This window comes from Coenobita brevimanus, chromosome 40 (genome assembly GCF_032717465.1).
Source record: "Coenobita brevimanus isolate Jiangsu-jjx chromosome 40, ASM3271746v2, whole genome shotgun sequence".
In the NCBI taxonomy this organism is placed as follows: Eukaryota; Metazoa; Arthropoda; class Malacostraca; order Decapoda; family Coenobitidae; genus Coenobita; species Coenobita brevimanus.
Window position 1 is genome coordinate 38346194 of NC_136993.1, and position 11989 is coordinate 38358182.

General features: G+C 42.7%; 1 protein-coding gene across 1 annotated transcript in view; it reads left to right on the forward strand.

Annotated features, from left to right (window-relative positions):
- LOC145397052 (putative glutamate receptor) overlaps positions 1 to 3551 on the forward strand; it is a 42082-nt gene extending 38531 nt beyond the window's left edge. Inside the window, exons 9-10 of the mRNA XM_080270266.1 lie at positions 3105 to 3234; positions 3468 to 3551. Of these exons, the coding sequence (XP_080126392.1) occupies positions 3105 to 3234; positions 3468 to 3551 (214 nt within the window). The remainder of the gene's footprint in view (positions 1 to 3104; positions 3235 to 3467) is intronic.
- Positions 3552 to 11989: the final 8438 nt, after the last annotated feature.

Below are 11989 nucleotides of genomic sequence, written 5' to 3' on the forward strand. Positions count from 1 at the left end.
AGTGACCCACAGCCCGTCACAGGTCGAAAGTAATAGTAGTAACCGTTAACTCGAGGCTATCCATGCATGTGCTCCTAGTCTATGCATTGTTCGACGGTATTTGATCCTACACACTCGAACATCCTTATTACTCTATACTTACAACTCATATAAGTAAGCTGGAGGATTCTTATGCTGCAAAATCCTCACCTTCCGTATCTCTATTTACATCTATCATATAAGGAAATTTTTTAAACATAAAAACATAATCCGTAATAATGTAAACTCAGTCATAATCTATACATATTCGCAGACGTGCACATTCATTCTTAATTTCCAAAATAAGACTTTCACTGATTGGGCATGTTACCATAGCATATCGTACATACTTTATTTATATGCTGATCACAGGTGTGCTTGTGACATACTTGACATTGTTTTGTGGACAATTTTACTTTAGGGCGATTCTGAGTGTATCCTGGACCATAAATAGACTCCAGGCATGAACGACATTTGCGCCGCTTCCCTGACCTATTCTCATGCGTTACTTCTGGGACGGCCTCCTCTACATCTCCCTGTCTGAGCATCAGATTCATCTTAGCTATTGTATTCCTGGTCAAACCACAAACCTGAACTTTTCGTCTTTCAATTTGCGGATTACTTAATGCCTTCACTAACTGCCAGCCATAGGAGATTGAAGCAATTTTTCTTGGGTCCTGATTATTATCTAATGAATAAATTGTCTGTGAATTTACTCTGGCAGTGTCGAGAATGTAGCAAAGGGCATTCACTGTCCATCTTCTAGATTTAGTGTGTACTGTATGAAAACTTATTCTCTGATCCACAGCCCGTCAGTGCCTCCTTTAGTGAAATCATACAATTTAAATAGTTTTTTTTGTTTTTGTTTTTTTCAAATCATCATCCTTGGTAATGCCTAATATAGGGGAGACTGTGCTCAGAAGTAACACATTTTTCTTACCATTGCTTTTTGTGGGTGTTACATAGGAGTTCAGTGTCATTTCCTCCCCGTGTTTCTTCCAGTAAACTTGGTATGACCTATCTTCCCTTTCTGTGACTGCCTTTATCTCTGTTGGTATGCCTTTCCTGGTAAAATCTATACTACCTAAGGCTGAGATACCTTGTGTTTGAAGCCACTCCAATAACTCTATACTGGTGTACAATCTATCCAGACTAATAATCCTACCTCTAAGGTCGAATGAGTCTTGTAACTGACTTACCAGAGTTTTCACTGTTGGGACTGTACTGCGTATGTAGTGTGGTCCTGGCTCTCCAGAAGGTTTACCTGAATATACAGCTGTCCTAAAGGTAAATGGATATCTAACTGCATTAATAGATTTATATAGGAGGCCGTAGCATACGGGTTTACTCTTATTGTACTGTCTGAACCCTATTTGTGTTCTACACCCATACAACGTTTCATCAATGGTCAAGAAGTTACTTGGCTCTAGCACTGAGCAACAACAATTACTGAACTGTTCAAAAAGCTCCCTAATTGCTGCAAAACGATCGTGTACCCATCTCTGGTGTCTGGTATCAATGTTGTCAAAAGTTATGTTGGCATGTAATAAACCAAATCGTTTTACATACATGACGGCTCCAAATATTGGGTGACCAAACCCTTCCATGATGAGACGTTTATAGCAATATTTATTTTGTCCCAACAAGCCTCTTGCATAGAGCATGCCAAAAAAGCTTTTCAATTCTATGGCATCAGTCACCTTGACGTGTGTGTTTCAGCATTGTCAGTATTAGAAATTTCGGTAATTATGCCTTGAATCTTATTGTTAGTATGGGTTACAATACCATCAATCATATTAGATGTTATGGACAACTACCATGCCATTATTTCTGTATTAGCTGACCTTGCCTCTCCTAACAAACATCCTTCACTGGGCAATATCTTCTCAACATGCCTACCTTCTGTATGAATGGTCCATGTTATTGACTTACCGACATCTGATTTTCTCTGGGGTTTCTCTAAAATGCAGGTATATTCCTTGAGCTCGTGTGGCAGGACAAATTCGTCATAATTTTGTTTGTTCAACCATTGGTCCAAAGAACTGATTAATCTATTTTTCACCAGTGGCTTTCTGTTTCTGACTGGTACCCACTCTTCTTCAACCATTATGTCATCATTCTGATCCTCATCTTCATCGTCGCCCTCAGCTACTCTATCCAAGGCAAGGTCATCATCATCATCATCGCCAACTATTTCTGCCAAGTAATCTTCGTCTGGGTCGTCAACATAGTCGAAAGTAAAAGCCATGACTGCGTCTGTCAGCACGTCCACCCCGTCCCCTAATTAATGCCTATACTAACTGTCCTACGACTCCTACGGTCCTACCCGAGCCGCGAGGTTTGTGTTGTGTGTGTGTGTGTGTGTGCACATTACAATGCACGTGTGCGTATCTGTGTGCGCAATTCAATGCACATGTGTGTATCTGTGTGTATGTGTACGAACAATCATTTCATTGGGTATGAGGAGACATAGAGAAAAAACAATGAATAATATAGATAAAATTAGTGCATGGAATAACCATTTCACTAGGTATGACGAGCCATAAAGGATGAACAATGAATAATACATAGAAAATAAAGTAGTTTTAATGAAAATAGGAAACGTATCGTACGTCTGGAAGCTGTGTTGATGCCCGTTAGGCTTGCGTAGGCTAAGGTCCCAGATATTCCACTCATCTTCGAGCGTTTTCTTTTTGTTTAGCGCTCTCCACGGGGAAAAATCGTTAATTTTAGAGAAAAGGCTCGTTTCAACCCAGTTTTTTCGCTCAGAATCACCATTTGTTGTGTTTCCAGTGATTTAATAAGAAAACAATCGTCAGACTATGCATTGCTTAAAAACTAGAGTTTATTGGTAAAAATTAGTTAGGGCGTATCAAAAATGAGACGGGTTGCACCGAATAGGGTTAACTTAGGCTAAATCTGCCATCTCAGCATTTTGAATGCACAATGGTAATTGTTACTTATCACTAGTATTGTGCTGGTTATGAAAGAGTAGTTACATGAACAAAGCAACAAAAGGACGAAAATCTAGGGCCAAGTTAAGGTGAAAAGTTTATCGCAGCACAATCATAATCACGTGCTTCCAGGATCATAACAGTGAGAGAAGCAGGTATCTATGACCACTGGATCAACAGCTACACCCCCAACATGACCACCTGCCTCAACCCACCCACAACCATGGCCGTCAGATCCTCACTCAGCCTTTCCAATATATGGGTAACTTCCTCATTGTGCTTTCGTGAACCATACTTTCTACTCATCCGTCCATCTATCCATGCACGTATCCATCCTTTCACGATCTATCCATCTCTCTCTCTCTCTCTCTCTCTCTCTCTCTCTCTCTCCGCTTATCTATCTGTCTGTCTATTTATGTATAGCCAATGTATTAAGTGAACCGGTAATAGTAAATATGTTGCAGTTTCCTAAAAGTATATTCTCTCACATTGCAGGGAACACTGGTGGTTTACGTGGCTGGCCTGGCAATTAGTTTTCACGTGTTCTGCTTCGAGCTCATCTACTCACACCTCCGGTAATGTGTCCGTGATGAAGGATGTGAGGCTGTTGGAGTGGCAGAGTCGAATCAGTTATCCACCGGCGTTTGGGGTTTCACAATGCAAGTTACTGACCACGTTGTATACTAGATATTTTGCAGACTTAATAATGTTGCGAGATCGAGTTTACAAGAAAAATAAAAACCTACATTTCTTCAACTCGTCTCATTTTTATTTCATTTTTGCTATTAAAGAAACTTTTATTGAGAGAAGGATGATCTCGAGTTGGATTGGACACATTCCGAAACTCTTCTAAGCTGACGGGAACCGTCTAGAAATTTCAAAGACAAAATAGGTGGAGGGGGTGAGAGGAAGGGTAAGGCCAAGGAGGAGATGGAGGGATGGACTGGCGAGGTATATGAGAGAGGGAGGTGTGAGCTGGGGGCAGGGCAGTGAAATGGCGAGGGACAAGGCGACATGGAGGCCATTTGTTTGTGACCACTCCTTACGGGATTAAGGTGTCTGACAATAGGTAGATGGACAGATATTTCAAACTTGCTGCAGACGATTTATTCACCTTACAAGTTTTTCGAAAGCAAGCGGGTTACATATGACCTTCATTAACCACTTTATCTTCGGCACGTCTCCCCGAAGCTGAATTAATCGTCCAGAGATTGCAGGAATAAAACAGAATAAAATGTCACTGGTCTGATCGGGTTAAAAAAAAACAATGGATGTTGTTTGTAACCTCTGTAGTACACGAAATGCTGTATATACTAAGATAAATAAAATAATTTAAAAATAACAAACATTTAATGAATGGTTCCATAATAAAGAGGACACCTGAGTTTCTTTATACTCCCTTCCAAGCGAGAGCTGTCTTAAAATTAACAGACTCATCAGAGCAAGGATCTCTGCATCTATATGTCTGTCTGTCTAATTATCTACTGTCAGACGCCTCAATCCTGTAAGGGGTGACCACAAACAAACCACCCCCAAGTCTCCTTGTCCTCTACCAGCACGCTGTCCTCCCTCCAGCTCATAACACCCTCTCTCATATGTCTCTACACTCCATTCACCCATATCATCCATGATCTCCCCCTTCTCTCCAACACCACCTTACATGCATACACTCTTATAGTCAGTCTCTTATTTTTCATTCTCTACACATCGACAAAAGAAACAATGAAAGCAGTGATGAGAAATAGGGAGGTGAGAATGGAAGTTAAGAAGTCACTGCATGATAGCATTGTGATCTCTACTCTGACGTATGGAAGCGAGGCGTGGACCTTGCAAGAGGGGAACAAGTCAAGAGTGAGAGCAGTGGAAATGAGTTCCTTGAGAGAAGCGTGTGGAGTGACATAGAGGGACAGGTTGACGAATGAAGAAGTGAAGGAACGTTGTGGGGTGGATATGGATGTGGTTGAGAAGATTAGGAGAATTACACTGAGGTGGTTTGGACATGTGGAGAGAATGGAGAATGAAAGACTGACTAAGAGGGTTTATGTAGGTGAGGTGGAGGGAGGGAGAGGGAGGGGTAGACCGAGGATGAGGTGGAGGGATGGAGTTGAGAGGTATATGAGGGAGGGGGGGGGTGAGTTGGGGGGAGGGTAGTCAAATGGTGGGTGACAGATCGACTTGGAGGCGTCTTATCTGCGGCCATCTTTTGCGGGATTAGGGCGTCGGGCTATGGATAGATAGATAGACTATATTACCTAATAATCTCAAAACATTTTATTCTCCAGCAAATGAAGCCTTTGCTATGTTGCATGAAAACGACTAGAGAAGAAAAGAATCAGCTGTGAAAGGTAATCGCATGCTGAAGACTCATGTGCTCTGGTACCCTGACTTGCTTTGCTCCGGCGAAAATTAAGTTATACTGTACAGTAACTACTTTTGTATGTTTTCAGAGATTTTGTATGTTTTCTTGCGGTAATTCATTGTATACAGTTATTTCTTCAGAATATTCAAATGCACACACACACACACACACACACACACACACACACACACACACACACACACGAACATTTGTAATATACAGTATTCAGACTACCAGAGAGGATATTTTACATTAGACGTCAAGTTATGGAACACAAATATCAAGGCAAATAGTCTAGCAAGACGATTTCTTCAGACAGAATCAGTGACATCAAATATAAGCCTCTCATTAAGCATCAGTTTATAAAGCAGTCTAGCAAAAATTTAAGCTTTCTGTATATTCAGTAAACATTGCAAAACCGAATACACGACTTAATCCCGCTGTTTTCCTAGGCTATTCAATATACCTTCAAGTCATACAAAAGTTAAGTTAATCATTTTTCATAAACATAATATTACTATATTACTATCTGGCTACATTTTACGGACGCCAATTTGGTAGTAGGCATATTTGAATTATTAAGGAAAGACTATTTGTGTTGGTGTTAAGGATCGATTCAGTCAAGAGGCACCGTAACGCCTCTTCCTAAGCAGTTTCTTTTACTTATTACACCCATAAAGTCTTGTCTGAGCAGTTTATATCACTTTCTAAAATGACATGCCTTCCATCAATGACGTATGGCGATATCAGATGGATTTATGTAAAACAGAATAGGGTTTGAAAGTGTAATAGGCAAAATAAATTCCTTAGGAAGAGATGTTAGGAAGCTCCCTTACCCGACGAGAATACTGGCGTGGATGACATTGTTGGTTTCGTAATAAGTTTACTAATGTTTAATAATTTGTGTAAAGGAACAATTATACCTGATTTCCAGTCCTCTGGAACCCTTCCCTCTTCCCATGGCATTCTACATAACTTCCATATCCACTCCACAACAATCTCACCCCCATACCTAAGCATTTCACCACACACTCCATCAATTCCTGGGGCCTTTCCCAACTTAATCTTCTTCATCGCTTCCACTACTTCCACCCTACTGATCTCTTCCTTCCTCCTCTCATCTCTTCTTCTCCCAGCCATTCCCCAACCACTTATACTCGCCCTGCTCTCACTCTCTACATTCAACAAATCCTCAAAGTGCTCCTTCCATCTCCTCAATTTCTCTCTCTTCTCGACCAACAAGCTATTGTTCCTATCTTTCACTCCCCTACTATTTCCCCTTTCACACTGCCTTACTTTCTTTACTTCCTTCTAAAACAATTTCTTACTTTCCCTCCATTTCACACTCAGAATCCTCCCAAACTCTTCATCCACTTTCTTCTTACTCTCCTTCACCAGTCTCTTAACCTCCCTTCTCCTGCTCACATATACATCTTTCTTCTCTATCTCATCTTCTCCCCTACCTCTACCCGCTAACCATTCACTATATGCCTTCTTTTTTTGTTCCACAGCTCGTTTCACCTCATCATTCCACCATGCTGTCCCTTGCACACCCTTGCATCTTCTCCTCACTCCACAAACCACCTCACACACTGCGCCTATCTCTTCCGTGAATATCTTACACACGTCTTCCACTTAATCCTGCATCATCCTTGAACATGCTTGGGGTTTCATTTACTCGGGACTTATCTTGGAAAGATCATATTACATCTCTTGTAAAATCTGCTTCCAAGAGATTGGGTGTGCTAAGCCGACTCCGTTCTTTCTTTACCCCTGCACAATTGTTGACTCTATACAGGGGTTTTATCCGCCCCTGTGTGGAGTACAACTCTCATGTGTGGGGAGGCTCCCCACACACAGCTCTTCTCAATAGGGTGGAGTCAAAGGCTTTTCGTCTCATTAACTCTCCTCCTCTTACTGACTCCCTTCAACCTCTGTCGCTTCGCTGCACTGTTGCATCTTTATCTCTTTTCTATCGCTACTTTAATGGTCACTGCTCCTCTGAACTGTCTGCATGCATTCCTCCACCTCTACGACGGGCGCGTAGCACCCGTCTAGCAGCAAACTCTCATCTCTTTTCTGTCCAACTCTCTAATGCAAGAGTTAACCGTTACTCCCAGTCCTTCATTTATGGAACGGGTCAACTCTGGAACTGTCTCCCTCTGTCTGTATTTCCTGCTGCCTATGATCTCCAGTCTTTCAAACGCAGTGTGTCCAGGCATCTCGAAATGAAATGAATGGATCTTGAATTTGGCTCTCTCTTGTATTTTGTTTTTCTCTTGGAGGGAGCTCTTATTGCGGGCTCATGGCCTTTGGTTCCTTCTTCCTCGCATGAAAAAAAAAATTATCCTCTTGTACGTCTCTGATGCATAAAATACCAATGTAACAACGATATAAAGCACTTTATTTTTCTTTTGAAAGGTATGATTTTTATGAAAAGGAAAAATTTTGCAATATACAGTGATCCATTGTTGACTGCTGCGTGTTGGCTGTGTGGTAGGGGAGTGTGGGTGTGCTGACACAGATAAATAATGAGCCTCTGGCCTGTCCCCCTCACTGGCCGCCTGACCCTGCGCGGCCGACTGCCTCACCCGCAGCTGCCTGACCATCGCCTCTCTGCTGGTAAGTCTTGAGAGTGTGGTGCCGTGCTGGTGTGGCTGACGGTGTTAGTGTGGTGGTGGTGTGGCTGATGGTGTTAGTGTGGTGGTGGTGTGGCTGATGGTGTTAGTGTGGTGGTGGTGTGGCTGACGGTGTTAGTGTGGTGGTGGTGTGGCTGACGGTGTTAGTGTGGTGGTGGTGTGGCTGACGGTGTTAGTGTGGTGCTGGTGTGGCTGACGGTGTTAGTGTGGTGCTGGTGTGGCTGACGGTGTTAGTGTGGTGGTGGTGTGGCTGATGGTATTAGTGTGGTGCTGGTGTGGCTGATGGTGTTAGTGTGGTGCTGGTGTGGCTGATGGTGTTAGTGTGGTGGTGGTGTGGCTGACTGTGTTAATGTGGTGGTGGTGTGGCTGACGGTGTTAGTGTGGTGGTGGTGTGGCTGACGGTGTTAGTGTGGTGGTGGTGTGGCTGACGGTGTTAGTGTGGTGGTGGTGTGGCTGACGGTGTTAGTGTGGTGGTGGTGTGGCTGACGGTGTTAGTGTGGTGGTGGTGTGGCTGACGGTGTTAGTGTGGTGGTGGTGTGGCTGACGGTGTTAGTGTGGTGGTGGTGTGGCTGACGGTGTTAGTGTGGTGCTGGTGTGGCTGACGGTGTTAGTGTGGTGCTGGTGTGGCTGACGGTGTTAGTGTGGTGCTGGTGTGGCTGACGGTGTTAGTGTGGTGTTGGTGTGGCTCACGTAGTGTGGTGCTGGTGTGGCTGAAGGTGTTAGTGTCGTGCTTGTGTGGCTAGCGGTGTTAGTGTGGTGGTGGTGTGGCTGACGGTGTTAATGTGGTGGTGGTGTGGCTGACTGAGTTAGTGTGGTGGTGGTGTGGCTGACGGTGTTAGTGTGGTGTTGTTGTGGCATTAGTATGGAAAAGCTTTTATGTAATACAGATATGGCTTGGAGTATCTGTGGAATATTTAAGTTGTGAACTACGTTTGTGGTCAAGAGACATTATTTAGCAAAAGTACATCCGAATTGTAGTTTAACGGTTTCTGTCGTATTAATTTTTCATATATTAACAACTGCGCATTAATGCAAGTATCAGAACAAAGAAATTTATTCCTCAGAACAAACAAATGTTTTTAATTGAAAATTCACTGACAATATCTTAGAGGACTGTCAGTATACTCTTTTTACTCTTATCTAGATTTTCGTGTCTTTGCAGTTTAATTCACATAATCTAGAATCCGAAAAAGACAATATTACGGCTATACGTTCTCTCTAAACTACTACTTTGTGACTCGCGCCGATTTTTTGTGTTCATTTCTCACTACGTCTCAGAAGTCAAGGTGGAGAGAGATCAGTTTTATGCCGGACTTGAATAACAACTGTATAGTCAGTATATGTATTAGTAATCAATATCGGAAAATATATAGTGCCTCACAAAAAGTGTAAACACATTTTGAACTTATTTTAGGGCTGCTTTTGAGGAATGAATTCAAGCAGCACATGATGGTCCACATTTGAAGAGAGCTACTTTTACTGGTGGCATTTTGGAAGAATTATGAGAGAGATTTCTTCGCCTGAATCATCAACATAATACCGAGTTATCATGGACACTGGTGAGTGGTGATTGTGATATCAGAACCTTACTCAATCGCAGGAAAAAGGTCCTAGGTTCGATTCCCGGAAAACCACGAGGCCTCTAGACAGGGTCGCCTTTATTCTAGTCTGTTGTATCTATAACTGAATTAGGGACCTGGATTTAAAGCGCCGGATGCGTGTCTTAATGTGGGGAAATGTTTTCGTGTTTTCCTTATCTGTCTTGCTCATGTGGATGTGTTTGTGCCTGACCCACAAAATACTGCAAAGACATATCAGGGCAATAAACCTAGTTCTTCCCATGGCATCCTCATTCTTTCCTTCATTCATGGCCTCTGGGGCTATCCTTCTCAGAAACAGCAATGGTGGTGTAATCGTGACCAAACCTGGGTTCCTCTTCTCGCCCGTTAAGGAAGCTCCCAAATACCTCTTATTTGTGCCTAAATTTTAATTGTGGCTAGTTAATATCCTTTGGTACGATATAAATGGAGAGCATGGTGATATTCGAAATATTCATCGCTTAGTTATAAATGCTAGAGTGCTTCCTCACTCCTATGATAATATGGGTCCTGGTCCGCAACACAATGGTCCCTGGTACTATTTCGTGGTTTACCAGACAACTGAGCAGGCTCTCCTTACCCTAGGCTGTTTGCGCTTAGAAATGAAAAAGTACATGGTTTTGTAAGGGAGCGTTTGTGTATTGTAGTCTGAGGGAATGGTTTTTGAGTGTTTTCCTTTTCACACACGCTAGTATGCAACTGTGTGTAAATGCTCCTTGCCCACATAATGTTGTAAACAAAAGTGGAGTTAAGGTTTGACACTCGTCCTCTGTCTTAAGAATCACTTCCTATCCAACTAATCCTTTTTCTAACCCCGGCCTTCATTCCGATTTAACGGTAAGCTTAGCAACAATTTTGGTGAGTGTTTCCTTCACAGAAACAGTCTCTTCGGCATGGTATCTTTACCTTACCCTGTTGGAACCTACAATTAAAAGAGGAGATCTAGTTTATAAACCAGCGTTTGTGTGTTGTACAAGGGGAGGTTTTTCTAGTGATTTCCTTGCCATTTACTCAGTAACGTTAATCTTTTACGAAATTAAAGTTCTTGTTGTCCCAGTGAGTGAACTGGATAATTATGAGGTATATTTTCACCCGTAAAGCAATCGGTAACTGTAGCTCCATAATAGCAATGTGGGGTTCATGCTAATATAGCATTTATCACTCGAAATTAGTGGCTGCAACAGCGAGGTGGATGTGTGTTTCTCTTGTTCAACATCTACATCGACTCTAAGGTTAGAAACGGAAGCTGCAGCTGTCATCAAAAGTGTGTGGTGGTAGTTTTTGTGTTGTAGGTGTGGACGCTCACCATCCACTCACTCGATGTAGTGCTGCTTTCGGGTGTCTGCCCTTTCCTCTCCATCCTTCTTTCCTTCCATTCTCTTCTGTCTTTCCTTCATTCTTTCCTTGTCCTTCTGCTTACGGGTGACTTTACACTCCCTATTCTGTCTTTCTTTCATTCTTTTTTTCCATTTCCTTCAGCCTGTGGGTGACTCTACACTGAGTGACAAGCCAAATGGTTTCCTGTGCACCAGGAAACCATTTACTACGCTGGGTGGTAACCATATAACCAAATTTTGGCGCCTGGTGGTTTAGTGGGCAATTACTGCGCTCCAGTCGGATTGAGCCGGTGAAGGCTTATATCCAAGGGATGGTTGGGGTAGATTGCTCATATAATGCCACTCAGGGATGAGTGAGGCTGGTCACTCATCTTAAATGTCGGGACCAACTGCCTAGCCCCGGGCTCCTACGCTCCTCATGGGGCAATGTAGGATTGGATGAAGGATGGATGGATGGATGGTAGTTTTTGTTATCACATTGTATACGTTCACAGTCCGTGGTTTCATATTGATGACACACACACACACACACACACACACACACACACACACACACACACACACAGCACCAATCCAATACATCAATTTCCATATGTAAGATTCTAACTACTGACACCAAGTCTCCATTCTTACTTGTCCTGCAAAGGAATGGGAAAGTTTTGGCTACCACTCTCCCTTCGACCAGCTTAGACCCTGAAGCAAATTTCATATGATCTGTTGCAGTACCATTATACTACACTCAAAACTGACCTTTGAAAACCGGCTTATGCTTGATAGCTTATACTTTCCACGGGATACCCAAATATATTATACATCTGCAAATAAGTTTTACGTCCGAGTCATCTATTCAATTATGATTTCTAGTTCAAGTGCTTTGATTTACACAGACGAGGATGCAACACCTCCGCACCTATAGGAAAACCGTGATTGCTGAACGAGAGATGTTTATATTGCTGTGGCTGAGTGGGCTGTCGTTCCGAATGATAGCGAAAAGGATGAGAACAAGCGCAACCACTGTGTGGAGGTGGGTGAGGCACTGGCAGTCGGAAGGGGACTTGCGATCGTCATTGGCAACGAAGTCAAA